The sequence below is a fragment of the Mustela lutreola genome, chromosome 9, assembly GCF_030435805.1.
Source record: "Mustela lutreola isolate mMusLut2 chromosome 9, mMusLut2.pri, whole genome shotgun sequence".
In the NCBI taxonomy this organism is placed as follows: Eukaryota; Metazoa; Chordata; class Mammalia; order Carnivora; family Mustelidae; genus Mustela; species Mustela lutreola.
The window spans coordinates 8297164-8322212 of record NC_081298.1 but is presented as its reverse complement, the minus strand read 5'-3'; the positions used below and the strand labels follow the sequence as shown (position 1 = coordinate 8322212).

General features: G+C 42.9%; 1 protein-coding gene across 2 annotated transcripts in view; it reads left to right on the top strand.

Annotated features, from left to right (window-relative positions):
• The window catches only part of TSHZ2 (teashirt zinc finger homeobox 2), a 432094-nt gene extending 407346 nt beyond the window's left edge, over positions 1 to 24748 (top strand). For both annotated transcript variants that reach the window (XM_059132586.1, XM_059132583.1), the window contains exon 3: positions 22857 to 24748. In XM_059132586.1, the coding sequence (XP_058988569.1) occupies positions 22857 to 22858 (2 nt within the window). In that variant the 3' untranslated portion in view covers positions 22859 to 24748. The remainder of the gene's footprint in view (positions 1 to 22856) is intronic.
• Positions 24749 to 25049: the final 301 nt, after the last annotated feature.

The window sequence follows — 25049 nt, the reverse complement described above, 5'->3', positions numbered from 1 at the left end:
AGCCATGTTACGTTCCCATGTGAGTGATAAGCAGTGATTTATTAGGAAGTGTCATGAAATCGGAATGCCATACAGTGAGACATGAGCTAGTGGAAAATGTTTTCCCTGTTTCCCAACCTCATTACTCAAAGATGCAGTGTCCCTTTACCAAGCCTAATTTAACTGACTTTTTGAGTCCTCCACTCGTGGGCGATGAAAACTGGCCAAGGAGACGGTGTCCAGCAAAGTCTGAGGCCTCGTGCCACTGATCTGGCATAGGGCTGGAGCCAGGGCTGGAGCCAGGGCTGGCTGGCAACCCTGGGAACTGTGCGAATCGGCCAGCCTCTCTCCGCCAGAGCGGCAAGGATACGAATGCGCCCAGAAGCGAAACCCTCAACAAGAGACGAAACCCAAAGAGCAACTTTGATGGTTTTGGACCTCGTATTAGCCCCATGTCACGCCATCCTACTTGGAACTCCTGCCTTGATCAATTAAGATTCACCCAATGTTGCAAGGGAGCCAAGCCGAGCCTAGAGGAAGAGCCCAGCGTTTAGAGCCTGTTGGAACGCGAGTTTCCCAGCTCTTCCACGTACTCCCAGGAATGGTGTGCTGGATGGCACACGCGGCCCCCCGTCTTTACCCATCCTTATCCACGCTCTCCACTGTGTCACTTTGTAGCGCTCCCCAACCCGAGTCAAGGCTCAGCTGCACGACTTGCTTTTGCCAAGCCGATGTTAGCAGATGCAAGGCCAGCAGTGGCGTTACAAGTGTCTGCCGAGATGGCACTTGCTTACTCCGCACCTTGGCCAGTGCTTTCAGAACAGCTCACACCAGCCTCCCAGAGGATGAGAGCTGTGGAGCAGAATCAGGTCACTCGGGCCGTCCCAGCCTTGGCACAAGAAGGGAGCCCAAGGGCAGCTCTTTCACTCTTTCCCTACCTCCTCCCCCTTCTTCTAGGCCCCTTTTATACTTGGATGTGTTGAATCTGGAAAGGAGGAGTGGGAAGAAGGGGGAACGACCTCTTGTATGACTGCAGTGTCCTCTCTGGTCAGCCAGTGTCCCTAGTGGGGCAGGCATTTAAGGCCTGACTCTCTGGCAGGGTCCACGAAGTCCCAGATCCTGACATGGGAGATGGGCTGCATTCAGGATGACTTCTAGCTCGCCTAAACATTTCGTCTGCCCTCTCGTAGTTCACTCTCTACGCTCTTGCCACCAACGGCCTCTCTCGGGTCTAGGGCTGGGTACGGGGCAGCAGCAAGAGAGCCCTTGACTTACTGACCACCGGCACTTCTTTCTTTTCTTACCAAAACAATGAGAGTGTAGGGAAGCTGCTTGTCTCTCGTTTGCTCTGTCAGCTATCCCTGATGTCTTTCGCTCCTTCTCAATAGTCATGAGTATAGGCCAGAGAATCTGCTGCATAAGTATTGCCCAACAAGAAATTAGGAGATAATCTCTCCTCCTCCCTGGAACCAAATCCCTCCAGGGCTTCTTGTAGAGTTCCTCACCCTGTTTGAGTGACCCCTCCACGCTTTTCAATGAATTCCTCTAGTCTTTTCCTAGACGTGTTAGTGGCAGGTGGGAAAAATGGTGATCGATGGCCTGTTCTACCATTTAATAAATCCCATGAGAATAACAGTTTCTCCACTCCCCCGTTACTTTTTTTTTCACTTTTGATTTTGAAATAATTTTAGACTTAAAGATGCAAGACTAGTAGAGAGAAGCTGCACACAGCTTCCTGTAACGTTAACATCTAACCTAACCATGGCGCAATTATAAAAACCAGGAAATGAACATGGGCTCAATAATATTCACTGAACTATAGACCTTACTTGAGCATCACCTTAATTTCCTCTTGCAGCTCCGAAATTTCGCTGATTTAGGTTCTCACATTGGATTTAGTTGTTCTGTCTCCTTCTCCTCCCATCTGTGAAAATCCCTCAATCTTCCCTTCTTTTTTCTTTTTCTTAAAAGATTTTATTTATTTATTTGACAGAGAGAGAGCACAAGCAGGGGGGAGTGGCAGGCAGAGGTAGAGGGAGAAGCAGACATCCTGCTGATCAGGGAGCCCAATGTGGGACTCGATCCCAGGACCCTGGGATCATGACCTGAGCTGAAGGCAGCCGCTTAACCGACTGAGCCACCCAGGCGCCCACTTTTTCTGACTTTAACACTGCCACAGCTGGTCAGATATTTTGTAGACTGTGTCCCAATTTGGGCTTGTCTGATATTGTGTCATGATTAGACTGAAGTTAGGCACTTTGCGCAAGAATACCAGAGAAACGATGAGCTCTTCTTGGTGTATCATAACAGAGATTCCATGATGTTGATGTGTCATTACTGAGGATGTTAATTTCATCCCTTGGTTAAGGCGGCTTGTGGCAACTTCCATTAAAAATATGAAGTGGGTGGGGCGCCTGGGTGGCTCAGTGGGTTAAGCCTCTGCCTTCGGCTCAGGTCATGATCTCAGGGTCCTGGGATCGAGTCCCGCATCGGGCTCTCTGCTCAGCAGGGAGCCTGCTTCCCCCTCTCTCTCTGCCTGCCTCTTTGCATACTTGTGATCTTCATCTCTCTCTCTCTGTCAAATAAATAAATAAAATTAAGAAAAAAAAAGAAAATGTGGGTGCTAACCTGAAGAACTTAGAATGCTTAGGGACAGCTTACCTCTGCATCCCAACCATGCTGGCTTTCTTGCAGTTCCTTGAAGAAGTCAAATTCCTTCCTGCTTAAAGGCCAACTATTTTGGGTCTTCTCTAAGAATTCTTTTCCTTCATTCCTTTATCTGGCTGGTTTAATTTCAACTAAGTCTTCAGATCCTGGCATAAAAGACCCTCTGTATAGAAGCCTATTGTGGGGCGTCTGGATGGCTCAGTGGGTTAAGCCGCTGCCTTCGGCTCAGGTTATGATCTCAGGGTCCTGGGATCGCGTCCCGCATCGGGCTTTCTGCTCAGCGGGGAGCCTGCTTCCTCCTCTCTCTCTCTCTGCCTGCCTCTCTGCCTGCTTGTGATCTCTCTCTGTCAAATAAATAAATAAAATCTTAAAAAAAAAAAAAAAAAGAAGCCTATTGTGGTGTCTTCTCTCTTCTCCATGCTATACCCAAGCACACATCCAGATTACACGAGAACCTCCTGATAATGTCCCCCATGAATCCACATGCTTTTCTCCATAATATTTGCATCCATTGTAATTTTTTTATTATTTGTATGTGTTTGGCCCAAAATATTATCCTCCCTAGACCATAAAAGTAGGGATCATTTCATTCTTGATCATCACTTAGTACAGTAAGCACACCATAGAGACACAATAATTAATTGAGTAAATTCATTATCAGATTGAGTTAATTAATGGTTTGCTGTTAGGGTTTGGAAAAACCTAGCTGAGGAGAGCCTAAGAAGCAGGTCAGACCTGAAGATGGTTAGACTTTTGGTTGCTCAAGAGAGTGTAATTGGAAAATAAAGACCCGAATTATAGTCAAGGTCATGACCAAGAGTGCCTCGTCCATTGTGAAGAACAAAAGGAAGTCAATGAATAAAAGCCTAAGATGAGTAATGAAGAGGGTAGGAGTGTCTTCAGACGCAGTTCATGCAATGGGCCAAGGTAAATGGTTTAAAACCTAAACTGGGTAAAGCTTGAGGGATTTTGAGACTCTGCTTTATGTGACCCAGAGGCCAGACCTACAGTTGAAAGAGACAATGAGCCCTCCACCACCCTGATCAGTTATGTGAACTTGAGTCAATTACTTCATCTCTTTGAGCCTCAATAGCTTCACCATGAAATGGGGATTCCAACACCTGCTTCTACAATGGGAAAGTGTATGTAAGAAAGAATCTCATATATGGAAAGTTTCATGTCAGAGTTCTTTCAGATTCTTCTACTCAGTTCTTCTAAGAAGCTTCTACTCAAAAATGAGCTTTGCCTCTCTTTGGGTTTTCTCAAGATATATTTTGTAGTTTTATTGCTGTTAGCTGTGTCTGCCTTATGAATCCTCTATGGACTAGAAACTTATCAAAGGGAAGAGATTTGTCTCACTTGCCACAATTCTGCCAAGTAGATTCCTGGTAGCACACAGGATGGGTCAGGAGACAGAAATGTTAGCCATCCTGGCTAGCATGAATGAAGACCACAGGGCTATCAGTCAGCTCCAAGGCTGTATGTGATTCTTCCATAAGTATCCCATCCTTGGAAACTATCTGACATCATATAGGAAACACCTGATAAATATTAAATGAATGGGTGAATGAATAAATGAACTTGCCTTTGGTTATTCGTGGCAATAAAAAAAAAAAAGAAATTTAACTTTGTCTTCTAGACTTTGAATGTCTCTGCCAGCAACTCTATCTCTTCCAGGGAGGGCAGATGGCGGCCTGTACAATGAACAATTTAATCTTTAGAAAATGGAACAACTTTGCCAACAAACTCCATTTTTCTCCACGAACACATTGTCAATAACATGTGCTCACAAATATGTGGTGAAATTGATGACTGGGTCTTGATTTATGGAAACAACAACAAATTAAATGATTACCTTTCTCTTTCCTAGCTTGGGGTCCTTCCGACCAGCCATGAATTTTTTTTTTCCTATGTTCTAATAATAGAGGAGGTCTAATTAAAATTCCTGACTGTCTGATTGTGTATGTGGAGTAGAAGAAAGAAAGGAGAGTGTCCAGAGTATCTTCATTTAAAACCACAGGGGGAAAAGCTACTTGTGTGATAATGAAGATTAACTTACGCAGCCGCTGGGGCCCTCCCCTCACACAAAAGCAGACACTGAGGGAACCTTTTGTACAAACACTGTTGTGGCCACTTATTTAGCTCCTTGTAGGAAATTTTCTTGGTTTTGGATGAACCTGAGGCTTTGGATTTGGATAAGAATAGAACAGGGTTGGGGAGGGGTCCTCAGAGAAATCAAATTCTCCAGATAGTTAATCCATATTGGCTTTCTGGGACTATTCCTGAACCATTATTCCTGAATCACTCCTGGTTCAGAAAAAGTTCCCATCCTAGGACTCCTCCTTCTAGCATCATGGCTCTGAACTTAAATGTGGACCAAGAACTTTCTTGAGAATCTGAAGAGAGCTACAGATCCTCTCTCCAGACAAAATAAATAAACATGTGTTTACAAATGCATACATACAAATACACAGAAAAGCAAAATTTTGCTTACAGTGTCATCCCTGATCTTGGCCATAAACTTGAATAACTTGAATAACAATTGCTACTCAAAATTCCAGGCATCACTGACCTTCCCGTAATGTTCGTCTAAGGTTAAGAATCACTTCACTTAAAAAGCCTTTATTTTCCTTAGGCTATGAAAATTTTTCATTGTTTCAGGCTGTGAACATCTTTAGCCATCTGGGGAAGCCCATGCAGCCCTTCTCAAAATTAATGCTTAAATGCTTAAATGATGGAAGTACAGTTACCAAATACAAAAGAAGTCAAAGTGTCACGGAGTAATAAGTGAATTTATGTACATTAAATAGCATGACCAGCCACAAGACTAAAGACCATGATGATTTCAAAGTAATGATAAGTAAATACTGCAAGGTATTTTCAACAACCATAATGTGACATAAACTATCTGTGAGGTTTTGAGGAAAGGATTGGTGGTGAAAATCGTGATGTGACTACTACTGTTGTGATTCGGTGTCTACATTCATACAATGAAGGACTTCAGTTACAGGTGTGTGAAATCAAAGATGTGAGTTCACGGATCCCCGAATTCTCTGCGTAGGTGCCAGGTGAAGGTTTTCCTTGTAGCGTGGAAATGACTTCACGCATGTGTCACCATCTTATTTTCCCTTGTTGCTTACTGAAACGCAGCCTAACTAGCAGGACCTTGGTGTGCATGTGGCATACGTTTGGTTGGCTTGACTTTGAAGCTACAAATGGAATCCCTCCGGTGCCCAGGGTGCAGAGGCAGCTAAGAGCAGAAAGAAGGTCCATTGAAAACCTACTTAAATAGAACATAAACTGCAGGAAGGCAAGGACCAAACCATCATGTTCCAACTTGAACATCTAGCACCTGACCCAGTTCCAGGCATAGGAAAATCTCTCTGCACATATTAACGCAATGAAGGAGTACATATCCACAATCAGCGAAGAGTAAGGGAGACCTTCTTGGAGTGTTGAATCCAACGAGCCAGCATTTCACGGATGCGTCTGTCTAGAGACCTTTGAGGAAAAGGGACCCACCATTAAGTAGAGGAAAGTCACATCCGCAGGTATTCAAAAAGAGCTATTTCCAAAAAAGAACAAATGATGGGCAACTTTTTCTGTACAGGCTAGATAGTAAATATTCTAGACTCCACGGACTAATACAATCTGTCACAACTGCTCAGCTCTGCCCTTGTAGCATGAAGGCAGCCATAAATAACATGTAAACAAATGTGTGTGTCTGTGTGCCAATAAAACTTTATCAATGGACTCTGAAATTGGAATTTCATGTAATTTTGGTGTGTCATGAAATATTATCCTAGTTTTGATGTATTTCAGCCCTTTCAAAATGTAAAAATCGTTCTTGGCTCATAGACCATATGAAGACAGGCCACAGATGGGACTTGACCAAGGGCCGCTGAATGGGGGAGGCAGCTCTGGTTTTAGTCTTGGTTGTTAGTGGGTTGGTTTTGCTGGTCTGAGCTCGGTCTCCTTCTGTGCTGGCCTTGTTAGGTCCCCTCCATTGGCCACAGCCCCATCTCACCTTCGGCGATTTACAATGGCTGATGCTCCCCCTGGGCATGAACTCCTCCATCACAACCCCCACCAAGGGTGGCCCTTTCTCCTCTATCAGGTCTTAACTCAAATACCACCTTCTAGAGAGGCCTCTCTGGTCCCTTCTTAGAGTGGACATGTGACCATTCACACCAACAGACACTCACTTTTCCAGCACCCTGCCTCCTCCTCCTCGCCACACTGCTGTCCTTAACCTCCTATGGCCTTGTACCTCATTTTCTCTCCCTCCATGGTTCAAAGCCCCAGAGAGAGAGAGAGAGGTCCTCTCTGCTGTGTTCCCTGCTGCATTCCTTATACTGAGAGAGGACCCGGTGTCTGGCACCCAAAAAATGCTGCCCCAGTGTTTGTGGAAAGAACATTGTCAAGTATTCACTGGTAAGGGAAGAGTTGAAAATGCACAGCTGAAGTTTTGTTACTTCACCTGGTCCAGGAGGCATCAGGTTTTATCACCATCATCATATAAATTTATAGTCATAATTTAGGGGAGCAGTTGAATGTTTTTCAAATATAATCTTATATGGAGTCCTGTGTACAAAACGGATAAAATGAAGTTTCTTTGATTGAAATGAGGGTAAGAAGTCCCAAAAAGACTCTCTCGGGCACACACAACCCTGGAAGCCCCTTCTGGAAGTTTCTACTTCCCTTCTCTTCTGCAAAGCTCTTTGAGAGTCCCTGTGCTGGACTGAAACTGATATCTGAGACAAACCTTCCCTCGTTACTCCAAGGTTACTAGGAAACTCTTCAGGTGTAAGCTTAGCGAATTATGGAGACAACAGCTTCTAAGACACTCCTTTTGAACCAACCAGAGGATTTCCTTTCCCAAAAGCATGTGTAACCCTATTCAAAATTAAATTCTTTTTTTAAAATTTTTCTTTTGAGATTTTATTTATTTGACAGAGGGAGAGTACAAGAAGGGAAGCAGCAGGGAGAGGGAGAAGCAGACCCCCCGCTGAGCAGGGAGCCCGACGTGGAGCGCGATCCTAGGATCCTGGGATCATGACCTGCGCCGAAGGCAGACCTTTAACTGACGGAGTTAGTCAGACGTTCCTCAAAACTAAATTCTGAGAGCTGTGGTGCGACATTGGCCATCAAATTGCTTTATGATCTTGTGGAAATGTGCTAGGCCTCAATCTACTTTCTTTCTTAAATGGCCTTAACAATACCTGACCTTCCCCCTTCACACCACAGGCAAGAAGTGGGAGGAAGACAACAAATTTGAATACACTTTCCAGAATGTGAAAGAATGGGCTGCCTCCAGACCACTGTGACCAGCTGCAGGCTTGGGAACTTTATTGTTCCTTCTCTGGCTCTGTTAGTCAGCTCAGGCTCCCACAGCAAGGTACCATGGACTGAAGGGGCTCAAACAACAGAAACTTACTTCTTCACAGTTCTGGAGCCGAGATATCCAAGATCAAGGTGTCGGCAGGGCTGGTTTTCTCTTTCTTTCTTTCCTTGGCTGGTAGATGGCCGCCTCCTGGCTGTCTCTGCACGTGGTCTTTCCTCTGTGCCCACGAATCCCTAGTGTCTCTTCTGTGTCCTAATCTCCTCTCCTCAGAAGGACACCGGTCAGATTCGATTAGGGCCCACTCTAATGGCTTCGTCTTCCTTTAATCACCTCTCTAAGGGCTTTTTCCACAAATCCAGTCACATCCTGAGGTGAGGCACTGGGGTTTAGCTCTTCAACATATGAATTTTGAGGGGACATAATTCAGGCCATAACAAGGGCTTCCACTTCGCTTGTCAATTAGCCATATGTCATTATGACTTTAACATCAATGGTTACTTCTCACAACCACCACCCTGTCCCTGCCCCTGCTCCCAGCCTCAGAGGGAGCAGCCTATGGCTACAGGAACCTCCATACAAGCTTTCCATTAACTTTCTTGACACCAAAGACGTGAGGGCCGCCTCACCACTTCAACTATAGCTATGCTGCAAAGAACTGAAAGCTTCCTGGTAAATTTTATAAGTGAGACGTTGAAAATCCCTATTATTGCTTCTCAACAGCTGATTTAAGGGTGGAGGAAATCGTTGGATTCCTTTGAGGAAGAGCTCCTAATTCTGTGTTTTTTCAGTGCACAAACTGGATCACAGGCCAGAGACTGTGGAAATGTCTAGGAGGCGGTGTAGTTAGCAGTGATGGCGGGGTAAGCAGAAGAAGGTTCAGATCCAGAATGCACCTCTTACTAACCATGCTGACCATCTCTTCGTGAACCAACTGACCCTTGGTAGAAGGGTACTGCTGATAATGGTACTGCTGGTTTGGTCCGGCAGGGGAAGGGAGAGGCTCTCTATCACTCATCAGCCTCACACAGCGCCTGGCACTAGGTGAATCTTCATTATCGGGTAACAGCAGTTGTCCTTATGACTGAAGGGCAAGCACACTCCACCCCATGGACAGTCTCCTGAGAATTCTGTCTATATGGAAATATAGTTGCTCACTCCTTTATCTGAGAAGTAACTAGACCATTTTGCCTGGGATTTGTCAGTGAGGGCCTCTATCTTTATAAACAGTCATACATCGTGGCTTGTTTTTTGGTTTTTGGTTTTTGTAGGTGTTGTGAAGGAATTTGACCTACATAAAAATGCAGATTTTGGAGTGGGGAGGGGAAAGAGAAAGAGAGACAGAAACAAGGAATGTTGCAGTAGAATTGTACAAATCATGTATTTTGCTCGAATCTCTGTGAGAAGGACAATTAATTAAGTGGCAGTAATCAGTCAATCAATCAATCAGTCATTCATTAGAGCAGTAGTTCTCAATCTTGGCAGCGCATGAGAATTCCCTGGGGAATTTCTAAAAACCCCCAATGCCCAAGCCAAGCCCTGGACCAATTAAGGCAAAATCTCTGAGAGTGAGTCTAGGTATGAGTGTTTTAAAGCTGCCGGTGGCTCGCATGTGGAGAGAGGCCGGCGTGCAGAGTGAGCTCAGAGGCACAAGGCACAGATCATTCCAGGTCCTTTATTAGCTCTGCACGTGGGCAAGCTGCTTAACACCTTTGAGCCTGTTTCCGCATTCATCTTGAGGATTAGACACATTTGGTTAAACACCTGGGCTCCAGGTCAAGAACATGCTTGGTTGAGAAATAACAGGTATTTCTTGTTATTGTTATCGTCGTCCAGTGAATGGGAAGCCTGGGCCTCCAGGTCACCGTCTGCAGAATGGTGAGTCCAGGGAGGATCCCTGAGGTCATTCGCTTCCATTTTCCTGAGTCTGCGAAGGTAGAGCAATGGGCAAAATAGGAAGAAAAACTCATGTTTCTTCACTAAAGGACACCCAGGAACCAGGCACCGAGCTGGCACTTTGGAGACCGGTGGAACAAAAACGGTCGCCAACCCTGCCCTCCTACAGGCTGATGGAAGAACCATGCATTAAGTCAGTACTCGCACCAACATTATTAATGGCCAGTTGGAGCTAGGAGAGAGAAAAAAAAAAATCTGGATATTTTTTTTTTTTTCTGGGATAAGGAAAAGTCTAGATTCTGGGATAAGCAAAGGTCTTTCTGAGGACATGATACTTCAGTCAGTGGATGAGAGTTCATGGGTGGAGCAGGGATTATCCAGGCAAGGCCATGGGAGGGGCAGTCTGGGTAAGGTATACAGCAGGCGCAAAGACAGGGAAGCAGGAAGGAGCTTGACACTTCTGAGGAAACATAAATGAATGAATTTTTTAAAATCTTTTTTTTTTAAGAGCATCTCAAGGGACTCAGACGTTCCATAATGGACTCTGAAAGCCATTGGGAGAGTCAGATGAAGCTGAGTGAGAGATCCAGACAAACCTGATTTCACTCCAGCTTCACTAGGAAATAGCTGTGTGGACGAAGGGGAGAATTCAACCTCTGAGCCTCTGGTCCTTCGTTTGTAATGAGGAAATAACTCATAGTTTCCAAATTTCTTGTGAGGATTGATGATTACGGGTAACAATGGAATTGGTAAAGGGTACTAGTTATCACGGTACTTCGGTGACAGAGAGAGACCGGAGTTCACATCCTGCTCTACCATCCCAACGGGCACATCATGTTGGTCCCATCATTCAAAGCTCTGTCTCTCAGCTTCCTGACCTCTCAGAAGGGGTTCATAAAACCTACATCTGGAGGTTATGGAGATTATCATAAGAATTAAATAAAACAACAGCAGTCAAGCTTCAGGCAAAGACGAGGGACCCAATGAATGAAACTATCACTAAAAAGAAGGGAAACTTCTTGGAAAGTAGGAATGTTTATCTGAATTATCTAAATATGGATTCCAACCCACTAACCCCTTTTTCTCTTGTAGGCAACACCACAAATGGGGTTGCCCTGGGCTTACACACATAATCACAGTGGCTTAAAAAAAAAAAAAAAAAAAACAAAGAAAGAAAGAAAGAAAAAAATCTGCCCTGTTTATTTGTCATGTTTGGGGGACATATCGTTCTTCTTGAATGCCAACAACTCACGTTTAGGCGGCAGTAAAGTCCCCCAGCTGTGTCCATGCAGTGAATCTCGTTTGGTTGTAAGTTAGTTGTAATAAATAACATTTGGCTCTGCACTCCACTTAGAGAAGATAGGTTCCATTGTGAATCATGTCGTTGACGGTTCGGATTTTAAGCTGTCCGGGTTGTTTATGGTGGTGTTTGCCAGCATCTAGACCTCTTTCAAACAATTTAAGTGCCCTTTTGGAGTATATGAATGTGGCTCAATAAAAATGGGTACAGGGAAATTGCTTTCTTTTCTCTTCTATGGCCGTGCACCAAAATCAACCATCGAGGAGAATTGTCAAATATGAAATACATAATTGCCAAACATGAAATTATAATTAAGGTTGAAACCACCAAGGACATTTTCCCTTTCTGTTGTCAGGATGTTGTCCTGATCTTCACCATCTTTCTAATTCATTTCTTGAAAGGATGACAACAGCTGAACAGTTTTTGGTCCTTATTTTTCATTATATAGCTTTACTGAGCAATGTGCCTTTAAAAGATTCTAGTTAGTTCCTTTGACAGCAATAAATATTGGCTAGAGAACAGACTTTGAAGCCAGACAGACCAAAGTCCAAATGGCAACTCTACTTCTTGCTACCTATCTGAACTTGGTTAAGGAATTTAAATTTCTTGGTTAAATTTCTTAACCAAGTTCAGCCTCTATTTTGTCCTCAGTGAATAGGGACAATGAGACCTACTCTCAGGTTTTATATTGAAGTACAGAGCGTGTAATGAGCATTAAATAAAATCGTAGGTATTATGACGGCTTTCGACTTTCTTCTTCCTAATAACCACATCAAATGTTTTGAAATGCTATTTTACCCTTTTTTTTAATAAAAGGGGAAAACTTTTCTGAGCTTCACATCTGAATTGACAGCTGATTTCTTTTCAACATTTAATGCACAAACTAAAGAACCTCTCTTCTACTTAGTTTTTCAACTTTCCAGAAGGATAGAGTAATTCATTTTGCAAGACCCAATGATTACTTATTTCTAACACACAAGCAGAATTTTATACATGTAGTTTCTTAATTTACTCTACATCTTATTCCACAGCACTTGTAAGGTGCTATATTGTATGCAAGGAAATAAAATCATAAAAGAAAGGAAAATCACTTTTTTAAAATCTACATTTTTCTTACGTACCCAGCACCAGGCGTGGAAGATACTAGTATCGGCCTGATTTTGCTGAGGTGGAATTTAGGTTCAGAAAGGGTAAGTCATTTCCCCAAGATCACACAGCTCGTAAATGACAGAGCGATGCTATTAACAAATGTGCCAAGAGAAAATAAAGAGTGAAGATGAAAAGAAGTTAATGAGTATAGACTGGAGCCCCAAGAGGCTACACAATCACTAAAGCTGGGCCACCAGATGCACACTGAGCTTCCCAGTAGTGAAAGTAAGAATGGAAACCTGATCCACTCCCCAAGATTCATTTACCATAAAAAATGTACACCAGTGTTTAAGAATAAGCAACACCTTTCCCAATACAGAATGGTAGAAATTCCAGGCATAACTTTTGTGATAGAGTGCAATCAAGATAGTAGGAGGTTCCCAGGGTCACCAAACATTTAAAACTGAAACCATTCCTTTCTGCAAAAATATGTTTTACTTCACTTTGGGTTCCATCTCTTTCTGATAATTATCCACTCCAAGCTTTGTCAAAGCACTGTACTGAGAGAGATTCATGTTAAAATGCTAGTTGAGAGGATGGAGAAGGCCTCTGTCTGCCTTATCATTTGTAGTTAGGTTGACATACATTTGGTTATAATTAGGGATAACTGTACAGCAGTTAAGATTCCATAATCCCATTATTAGTTGTCACGAGATTTTCACAGGGTAAACCCCAATGCGTTTTCGTTCATCTCTCTTTCTTAACTCCTCGGGTAGTCTGAAGTTTAAGAGTGTGCTTTAAGGGAAAGATTTTCTTCTGCCATTAAAATCTACTAAGCTGACACACAAGGAAGGACACAAATGACACCTAGTGACAGCATCTGCGCCACTCTCAGGAGGCCCCACGTCTTCTTGCCTGACATTCTTGTTGTTGTCGTTCTCCAAGATGTCACCCTGTGTCTGCCAATTTCATTCCACAGCCATTTCACACACGGTGGTGGAGAGGTTTTAAACCATTTCGAGGGTTGCCCATTACGTAGACCAAAATGGAAATTATTTTAAAAGTTATTTCCCGGGACGCCTGGGTGGCTCAGTTGGTTAAGCAGCTGCCTTCGGCTCAGGTCATGATCCCAGCATCCTGGGATCGAGTCCCATATGGGGCTCCTTGCTCAGCAGGGAGCCTGCTTCTCCTTCTGCCTCTGCCTGCCATTCTGTCTGCCTGTGCTTGCTCTCTCTCCCTCTCTCTCTCTGATAAATAAATAAAATCTTAAAAAAAAATTTAAAAAAATTAAAGTTATTTCCCATTCACCCACTCTGTTAGACACTGGAAGCTGGTGGTAGAGGGTGGAGGTCAGCTTAGAAAGTGTTTGCTCTCACACTAACTTTAAAAAAAAGAAAGGAAAAAGAAAAGAAATATACAGAAAAACTAGCCTTTAGTTGTAGGGCTGTGGCAATCGGCTGTCTGGTTTGTGTCATAGAGCATATATCGCACATTTGAGACACATGGCTGACTTATCACAAGTTGTGCTTTAGGAGAGGAAGTTCAAAAGTTGAGATTTTCCAGTGTGTTGATTATGACGTGCATGTCATCTGTATTTAGATGTTCCAAGGCGAACACTATCAAAATGAATAATAATTTTGCATCCTGATCGTCAAAGGTGTAGCCAACCACCCCTCTGACAAAGAATCTGTGGTCTCATTGATATGGATCCAACATCAGGCACGATTCTTTTGGCGGTAAAGAGTAAAGGATCTGAAGTCCAGAAAAGATATATTCCAATTGTATACTGGCATATCCATTTCCATTTAATGTCATGGGACCTGCAATAAGTCACTTCCGTCACCTAAATGTCAGCTTCTTCCTCTGTAACACTGGACACCCCCCCGGAGTGTTGAGATGACTCAGAAATAATGCGAAAGTGGGCAGGCCTAAAGTTAATAATCATTACCTGGATGTGACTCTTCTATTTTAATTATTTTATTGACTCAACCTTTTTGTGATTTATTATAAGAAAACTAAAGTCCCTCTCTCTATCAGAAGCCCAGCCACTGTGTTCTGTATGGCTTCTTTTGTGGCCTCCCTTTCCAAGAGCAATTGGTCTCAGTATCAGCTTTCCATGTGGGAAAACTACATGGAAGAAAGAAATCAAGTAAAAGCAGAAGCACAGCAGATAATATTTGAAAATATCATCCACCTACTTATGTGGCGCTGTGTCTGGCATATGAGAAGCATTCAATACATTTAAGCAATTACTTTATTCCCTCTAAAAATTGAAATTGGTCCACCCAAGTTTAAGGGCTTCTGCACACAGAGATTTCTCTTAGGAAAAATTAGGTGAAGCACTAATGATGAAATTCAGCAATGTAGGTGAGCTAATTTGGATTTTCAAGTTGTAAAATCAATTTGAAAAAATATTAACTGCAGGTTTCTCCCAGGATTACACGGTTAGGAATCACATGTCTCCACACCCACTTAGCTTTCTTAACACAGTCTTTTTTTTTTTTTTATAATACACTTTATGTATTTTCAGCATTTATATTTCACTTTTTTTTTTTTTAACCAGTTTTTAGAAGCCCAGAATTAGGAATCAGATATCCTGATTTTATCACTAATCACTATGGGAACAAACTATTTAAACACTCACAGCCTCAATCTTTTTATCTTTGGGACTACGAATATTTATCCAATATATTTCAAGAAAGTAGACACACACACACACACACCCCTTGTGTGTAAGAATGTATGTTTCAAAAAAATTTTGAAAAGATGTAAATTATTTCAAAATGGCAAAATAAACTGTTCTTTAAAGTTGAAAGTACCAACTAGATGGCAAATCTGGTTCGTGTCCACTTACATTTCCTTGGACTACTTGTCCTAATCTCTTACTTTTTTCTTTATATATTCTACATTATCTCTCTCATAGAATTAGAGAAGTAGGATTCCAGGCAAATCTATTGTTTGCTTTTGTATTATCTTAGTATTAAGTACTTTAAAATTCTCTTTCCATGTTGCTTTTAGGGCTCCATTCACTCAGCAAATATTTATCAAGTACATACTATGCATCAGGCCTTGGCTTATCTGCTTGGGATACTGTTATGATCACGTGTGCACAGTCAGAACTGTGGGTATTGGGCCTCTGACTCTTGGTTTTGGCTCAGGTCATGATTTCAGTGTCTTGAGATCGGGTCCCGTATCAGGCTCCATGCTCGGCAGGAGGCCTGCTTGAGAGTCTCTTCCTCTCTTTCTGCCCCTCCCCCTGTTTGTGTGCTCTCTGTCTCCCCACCCTCTCAAATAAATAAATTAATACATAAAACACAGGGTCCCTACCTTCCTGGCATTTGCAAGCCAGTGTACGAGGCAGACACTAAATTAAAAATTACAGCTGTAAGTATGATTATAAACTGCAGTAAGCCCCATAAGAACAACATATAAGGCACAGGATTATGTCAAAAGAACTTAGTCAAGCCCCAAGGACAAGAGAACGGTTCTCCGAGGAAGTGACATTTCAGTTTCGGCTTTAAGAGTGAGAAGGTGCTTGCTAAACAAGTAGGAGGAAGGATGGCATAGACAGAGGGAACTGTACTTGGAAATCCCCCAGGCATGTTCTTCCGATGCTGTCAGAAGGCCAGTGTTCTTGGGACAGATCAGCAAGGGGCCACCAGACCCAAGTCAAGTCAGAGAGGTGGCCAGGCCAGATCAGGCAGGATGTCTTAGAAAAACAGTTTTTCCTAAGTGTGGTGGAGGTCACTGAAGGACTCTAAGCTGGGAGGAAATAGGGAAGGACTGCTTCAATCTAATTAAAGTTTCCTTTTTTTATTAACATATAATGTGTCATTTGTTTCCGGGATACGGTCTGTGAATCATCAGTCTTACACAATCCACGGCACTCAGCATAGCACATGCCCCGCCCCAGTGTCCATCACCCGCCAGCCCATCCCTCCCACCCACCTTCCCTCCAGCAACTCTTAGTTTGTTTCCTGAGATTAACAGTCTCTTAGGGTTTGTCTCCCTCTCCGGTCCCATCTTGTTTCATTCTTCCCTCCCTTCCCCCATGTCCCCCCTACCCTGCCTCTCAAACTGCTCATATCAATGAGATTATATAATTCTCTTTCTCTGATTGACTCATTTCACTTAGCATAATGCCCTCTAGTTCCATCCATGTCTTTGCAAATGGCAAGATTTGGGGGTTTTGATGGCTGCCTAATATTCCGTTGTATATATACCACATCCTTTTTATCCATTCATCTGTTCATGGACATCTGGGCTCTTTCCATGGTTTGGCTATTGTGGACATTGCTGCTATAAACATTCGGGTACATGTGCCCCTTTGGATCATTACATTTGTATCTTTAAAGTAAATACCCAGTAGTGCTATTGATGGATCGTAGGGTAACTCTATTGTCAACTTTTAGAGGAACCTCCATACTGTTTTCCAGAGTGGCTGCACCAGCTTGCATTCCCACCAACAGTGTAGGAGGGTTCCCCTTTCTCCACATCCTCGCCAGCATCTGTCATTTCCTGACTTGTTACTTTTAGATATTCTGACTGGTGTGAGGTGGTATCCCACTGTGGGTTTTATTTGTATTTCCCTGATGGTGAGTGATATGGAGCACTTTTTCATGTGTCTGTTGGCCATTTGGATGTCTTCTTTGCCAAAATGTCTGTTCATGTCTTCTTGATTGGATTTCCATTTCTTGATTGGATTATTTGTTCTTTGGGTGTTGAGTTTGCTAAGTTCTTTAAAAATTTTGGACACTAGCCCTTTATCTGATATGTCTTTTGCAAATATCTTCTCCCATTCTTTTGGTTGTCTTTTGGTTTTGTTGACTGTTTCCTTTGCTGTGCAAAGCTTTTTATCTTGATGAAGTCTCGATAGTTCATTTTTTGCCCTTGCTTCCTTTGCCTTCAGCGATGTTTCTAGGAAGAAGTTGCTATGGCTGAGGTCTAATAATTAAAGTTTTCATAAGCTCACTTTGTTTGCTGTATGGAAAATGATGGGCAGGACGCAGAGCAGAGTAAAGCAGCCCAGGGAGAGGGCACAGTCATCTGGGGGTGGTAGATACAGTCTTGAACTAGATTGGGGAAGTAGATTTTGGCGAGAAATCTTATGATGAGGTGTCAAGGATGACCCAATATTCTGGCTGGAACAACCAAGCAGCTTGAGGTTCCATTTCCTATGAACAGAAACATTGGAAGAGAAACGGGCTGGGGGCAGGGGAATTCAAGCTCCCTGCTTTTGAAAAAGTTGCCTCTGATGGACTTGTGAGATATTCACACAGAAAGGTCGAAAAGGCAGTCTGACCTGCGGATCTGGAACACAGGACCATCAGCACACCGTGATCATTCACATCACAGACTGGATGCAGCTGCCTGCCTGGGGCTTGTGCAGGGCAGGAGTCCTCCCCCTTCACAGACCCAGTGTGCACATGTCCCCACAAACAGTCTATGGTTTCCCCTGTACGATCCAGAAATGAATCCATAGATCTCATGACCAGCCTACACACATAATTTCCAAAAGAAATCATCGGATGCGGCAAGTGTGCAATGAGAAACAAAAGGAAAACGTTTGGGCATGAAAGTTCACACCAACAGGACTTCTGAAACATGAATATCATCCCCCGGAATCCTGTGATATGTGGGTTCTGAGTCAGCAGCTCGGGGAATGGGGGTGCTGCATTTCTGACAAGCTCAGGGACAATGCCAACGCTGATGTTCCATGGGCCACACTCAGGCACGAGGTTCTTGAAGGATGGTGAGACCATCTGTTGTGTGTTTCTATAGGTAGACAATCAGCGAACATGCCATTGACACCTGCCTGTCGGTTTCGGGGCTGTTGAAGGGGCGTCTCAAATACGATGAGTGACAATGCCAGAGGTGACTTGCTTCTGTTTTAATGGACAATAACTCCCCTTAAAATTCCAAAGAAAACAAATCAGTTTCTCTTTGTTTGCCAGGTTGCTTTATTTCTGGACAATGCTGTGTATAAGAAACTGTGCACCAAAGACTTTGTGTTTATATGTGAAATGAAATTAGGGTCTAGGCTGAAATAATTATAAAAGTGTTTTCCACTATGTCAGCTCTTCTGAACCGCTGTGATAGATCATTTTGCTCCCCGCCCCGGGGACATTTGGCAAAGTCTGGGATATTTTTGGCTGTCACAACTCGAGGGTAAGGGGGCTGCTCTTGGAATCGAGTGAGTAGAGGCCAGCGATGCTGCTAAAAATCTCACAATGCCCAGGAGAGTCTCCCACAACAAAGAATTATCAGCCCCAAATATCAAGAGTGCAAGGTTGAGAAACCCCAACCTACAGACACATTTTCAAAAATGGAGCAGGATGAGGGCCAACACTACCTTGTGAGAAGAAGCTGTCCCACACATTGCAAGGTGCCTAAGACCCCCAGCACCTCACCATTCAACGCTGGTGGCATGCCCACCCTTGCGGCAACCACGGCGCTCCCCCTGGGCCCCAGGGAAGCAGCGCAACTCTGAGAAGAACAGAACAAAGTAGAGAAAGAGGAAGGCAGGCCTGGGCAAGGGCCTCGAGAGAAAGGGCCAAACAAAATGATGTGCCAGAGGGACGAAAAACCCTAGCACGACCAGGGGCACCTCAGTGGCTCAGTTAGTTAAGCAACTGACTCTTGATTCCTGCTCAGATCATGATCTCAGGGTCCTAAGATAGGCCCGTGTCAGGCTTCACGCTAGGCATGGAGGCTGCCTAAGATTCTCTCTCTCTCTCTCTCCTCTCTGGTCCTCCACCTGCTCACTCTCTCCTTCTCTTAAAAAAAAAAAAAAAAAAAAAATTCTAGCATGGCTAAATTAAAGTAGATATAATTCTACACATCTGTTGGTGGCTATGTAATTAATACAAAAATAATTGCATCTCTTCGCCGGGCTCTCCCTCACAAACTCTCCTTAATGAACTGTGCCAATGACTTTTTAGATATGTAATTAAAATTTTTATTTATTTCTGTTTTATTTTTATAGTAGTAGCTTAACATACTAGGAAGAAGAAAAAAAAAAAAACCACGCTACAGCCAAGCTCGGCCTCACCAACCCGTGGAGACACAACCAAGAGTAGTTTACACACTGCGTTCTGAGCAGTGAGAAGTAACGCTGCTATGTCTCATTCCCTTCATTCCTTTGATTTTCTGTCAGGGTCTCATCTCTAGGTCTACAGAAAAATAAGGTGTATTTTCTTCTTCTTCTCAGATAAGCAATGGTACGAAAAGGTCTATCATCCCAAAGTGGCCTAAGATTCGGTTCTCCTCTTGACACACTCTCTTTAGTACGGGAACACTGACTTTCTGGAAGGATCCACCATTTCCATCCACCATGGTGGTCTATGAGATTTGTCGGGTAGAAATAGCATCATAGTCGGGTTTTAATAGAACATATTCATATCTAGAATTTAGCTCAGTAAGCAACTGTACAGATACTCTTGGAGAAAAGTCCCTGAAGTGTTAATAATATTAGTGTTCAACACTTTACGACAATATCAAGCCATCACAAGACCATCTAAGAAGCAGTGGTTTAAGAGCTCAAGCAACCTTGAACCTGAGTACCCTCTTGCCCACTTACCAGCCAGCTGACTGCAGGCCAAATGCCTTCACCTCCCTAAATTTCCTTTTCCTAGACTGGAAGATGTAGACACTACACCCTCCCACATTACAGCATCATGAGGTTGACTTGAGGTGAGGCACAGACTTAGCATGGGTAGGCGAGAGTAAACTCGGAAAATGTCTAGTTATGACTACAATAGGCTCCTTTCGTGCTGAGGCCCCAGAAAGCCATGGGACCTGAGCAAAAAAATCACAGAAAGTCAGTAATGAGGTCAGGACTGAGATCTTGGGAGCTAAGCAACTTCCTTGTTTTTAACCAAAGGTCTGTCATGAAGATATTTTCCAGAAAAACTACATGCAAGTATATTCGTTGACTGTTTTGTAGGGAAGAAAAGGGTCATCAAACAAATCTGGGAAGCACTGGGTTAAACAAAGTGCTTAAACAAAGTGTTGGGTTGGGTTGGGTTTTGGTGGCGGGACTTCTCAGAGCCTTTAATATGCTAATGTGTGCTGACAGTTTCCAAGAAGGGGACGATAATATAATACAATTATTTTTTTCATTCTCCTCACTCCTCTCCCCAGGGCAAACTTTGTCCTAAGAGAAACCCAGCCAGAGGAGTCTAAGTGTTGAACAAATCTGGAGCGGGTTCAAGGAAGCAACAAATGAAACAAAGTTTTTTAAACCTGGCATCACAACAATGTCACGGTCAGGGAGGAGAGAGCGAGGGCCTCACACAGAACATGCGTCAACCCTCCACCCAGGACTGCATTCGGCCTCCAGTGTAGTCACTTTCACCCTTTAAGCAGAAAGACTGCTCTTTCTTTCTCCCTCTCCCGCCTCCTACATTCCCCTAATACCACTACAATCTCTGTCCTCAAATCTCTTTTTCTTTCATGCCTTTCTCTCTTCCTCCAACCACATGACCATTCTCCTCCAAGTTTCTGGACCTGCCACGGCATTCCAACCAAGTTGGAGGGAAGATAACTTTGTCTCTGAAACACAAACCTAATGTCAAAGGGAAATGACTCCTTCCACTGATGGCGACATCCATAATCTAAGTGTGTGTGGTGGTTGGGGGGGGGGGGCCTGAAGTGAGTACGGAAGCTTCCAAGTGGGAGGAACTAAATTCAAGGGCAATCTCTACTTTTTATTAGCCTTGAGACCTTGGACCAGTCACAAACCTCCTTGAGGCTCTTTTATTTTTTTTAAATGAAATTGTTTTGGGGCACCTGAGTGGCTCAGTAGGTTAAGCCTCTGCCTTCAGCTCAGGTCATGATCTCAGAGTCCTGGGATCGAGCCCCGTGTCGGGCACTCTGCTCAGCAGGGAGCCTGCTTCCCCCCTCTCTCTCTGTCTGCCTCTCTGCCTACTTGTGATCTCTCTCTCTGTGTCAAATAAATAAATAAAATCTTTTAAAAAATAAAATAAAAAAAATAAAATGAGATTGTTTAAAGTGTTAGTGATAATGTAAAAAGTATCTGGCACTTAGTAGGTACACAACAACTGGCTCTAGGATTGGAGTCCTACTATTTCATACCAAAGAATCGTTTACAAAATCTGTCATGGGTATTCTGTGCATAGTTTCTTTGCACACATCAAATGGCAACAATTTTCAACGTGTCTTTATTCTTCTGCCAGAAACTTGGAAGCTCTCCTCTTCCAAAAGACCGATTACGTATAAGCCAAAGGTGTTTTTCCTCATTAAAAACAAAAAAAAACATAAATAATAAGATGTAAACAAGGAATGGGTGGCACCCAGGTTGGGCTAATGGAAACTATAGGCATTCTTACAGTAATCCAGATAACACATATCTGAAAAAAAAAATTCTCCCAATTAATCTCACATACATACTTCTAAGTAGCATTTCCCCAACAACAAAAGTGTTCCTATCTTTCGACTCAGGAATTCCACATTTGGCAAATTTAAGCCTATGAATATATCCCAACAAACTGCAAGGCTTTAAACACAGATGTTTATCACAGTGTTAACCATTACTGAGTAACACTGGAAGCAAATTAAATGTCCAGCATCATGAGAATGTTTTAGTAAATTCTGATAGCATAGGTGATAGAACTCGTGTAGCTACTTAAAATGGGGCGTCCAAGTGGGGGAAAACACCAGAGAGGAAAATTGCACAGTGGGTACTTATGACCATGTATGCTTTTCACAAATTCATGGGAAGAGAAAACTAGACGAAAATAGAACAGAATGTGACTAGGAGCTCCCTCTGGATGGTGGGACCATAAGTTAATTTTTTTTTTCTTTTTCGGAATGCTTTATAATGGGAACGTATATTGTAGTTTTTATTTTTAATTACGGAAAAACACACGAAACATAAAATTTATTATCTGAATCATTTTCCAGGGTACAGTTTGGTGACATTAAATACATTCTCATTGTTGTGCAACCGTCACTACTATCCTTCTCCAGAACTTTCTTGTCTTGCAAAATTGAAACTACACCCACAAACAACAGTTCCCCATTCCCCAGCCCCTGGCAATTGCCATTTCTGCTTTGTGCTTCTATGTTTGACCACTCTAGGTACCTCATGGAAGTGAAGTCATATAGAATTTTACGACTGGCTTATTTTGTCTTAACATCATGTCCCCACGTTTCATGCATGTTGTACGATGTAGGAGAATTTCCTTTCAAGACTGAATACCATCCCCTTGTGTCTATACACATACCACATCTTGTTTACCTATCCATCCGTCAGTGGACATCGAGGCTGCTCCTTCCTTTTGCCTATTACGAATAATGCTGTTATGAACAAGAGTGTATACATATCTCTTCCATACATTATATTTTAAAGGTGTTTTTTCCCCTCTAAACTGGCTTTTCCTCTCTAGGTCTCATCACGTGGTTATATGCCACCCTAGACTAGATTTAACTATGACTCCATGCAGACCCTTAGTACAAATGAGATCCTGCTGGTGGGCAATTTGGCTACAGGGGGAGGTAACCAACAGAGCTATTCCTCAGAAATTAATGCATCTTTTTCTGTTGTTCTGATTCCCATTACAGGATAAATGCCTTAGTTTCAACTTTCCAGCCCGGATCTCCCTCCCACTGAGTCCTGCTTCGCTGTGTCACCTGCTCCTGACATTGAACTCCTCCTGACACCCTGCTCTGAGAAGACAGCCAAAAAAAAAAAAAAAGAGAGAGAGAGAGAGTGAGAAAAGAAAAAAAAAAAGGAAAAAGGAAAAAAAATTGACCCCAGCCATCTCTCTTCATTCTTACTAACAATTTGGTAATGAAGTATTGATTTCCACTTCTCTGCTTATGGACGATATTAGATTTTCATTGATAAACTGCAATGACGTGGTCTCGTCTCCATGGTCCCCTTTTCACTGTCACGAGAAAACAAAGTGCCACTGAAGAAAAATAATGACCAAGAACATGGATGTACTTATTCCGTGGGTCTGTAACACTTGACAGGAAAGGGCGGGGGAGTGTGAGTCTTCATAGTCTAAGGGCCAAGCGAGTTGCCCTCGCTGCAGACCCTTGGAAGCCTACTTTTCATGGTGATGTCCATTTCCTATTTATAACCCCTCTGGGAACGTTTGTCTAAAGGAAATGTTTCTGTTCAGAGCAACAATTACGGTTGCACCTGGATTGCCCAGTCCTGCCCCTGCCCTGGGGAGCCATGTATCTCCGCAGAGTGGAAGAATTATGAAGTCAGACCAGAGCTGGAGCCAAGGAGACCTCTGAACAAGGTTCATCTTCCGTGAAAGTTGTTCACGCAGTCGGGCTTAACCATGTTACTGCCAAAGACTTTTTCCCAAGCGGTGGTGGGCATCGTTTTAATCATTGTCTTTGTTGGTTACAAGGGGGGAGGGGGGAGATGTTAAGTACAGATACAAGACCTGCAAATTGGCAGAACTGGGGAAACTGGTGCGATGTGGGATCTGGAGGAAAGCAAGGAGATGAGATGGCGACAGGAATGGAGAGCTCAGCTGCCCTCTTGCCCCGCGATCTCCTTCTGCAGAACCTGCTGTGTATGGACCTGGAAACGCAGCTTAGCTTGAGCAGCAACAGAAAGCATGAAAGAGGGTGTCCATTTCAAATGGGTTCCCGCAACTTTTTTCATTAAAACTTTGAGGGCCCAATTTTAATTTGTGGAATATTCCCGTTAATAATGAGATCTAATTAAGACATCCATTAAAAGCCCGTTAAAGTTAATTTAACGTAAAAATTCCAATAGAACTGTATTAGATTTTCTCCATTAAATTAACGTTATGGATTTTTAACGGATGTCTTAATTATACGTTATTATTAACGGGAATACTGTATTACACAGATTAAAATCAGGTCCTGAGTCAACTTGGAAAAGCTAAGAGCATGTTTTAATATTAAAAGTCCTGCATACCCAGTGCACGGTTTGGAAATTCAGGGGGAGAGCTGTTTACTCTAGTTGCGCATTTTTCTATACAACGGAAAGCAATCTATAAATAGATAAATCTATCACTGCATTTAAACAACGAGTTTCCTTATTCTCAAAGGACCGATGAAGTCTGGATTGTGTTATAAACTCCTACTCAGCTATAGGCAAAATAGTTAAACTCTTCTACATACAACACTAGGAACTTAGATGATTCTGAAACAAACAAACAAAAAGAAACAATTTTGTTGTCATCGCTTTAAAACCAAGGTTGTCACACACACAAAAGTCTCAACACCCACAGAACGAAGCCAAATATCCTCTTCACCCTTCCTCGCAGAAGCCGGCCTGTTGAAACTGCTTTGGAAATTTTGACATGATCCCTAAATTCAACATCGGGATTAAAAAAAAAAAAAAAAAAAAAACCTTATTTACCTCCTAGGGAAAGTGTTGCCCTTATGCCACATATAATAGCAAATTGCTTTTTTTATGGCATGCATAACCTAGATGGGAAAAAATATGGCGCTTCGGGGAAGGAGGGAAAAAGTAAATGAAGTTCCAGGAATGTCATTCTAAAGTAATGAGGCATGGACAGAAAATATACCCCTCACATCATCGGATTGAGATGGCAGTCGAAATAGCTTCATTGAAGTGTCAGCACTCATCCATCAATCAATCACCCACAAGGAAAAATAGCAACAGTACAACGGGGCGGCTTTTATGGGATTTACTCATGGGCATAGGGAATCGCGGCTCAAATGTAGTTCTGACATGAAAAGCAAGGTGCTGATATTATTTTTTATGATGGGAGGATCATAAAGTGAATTGAGAACAGC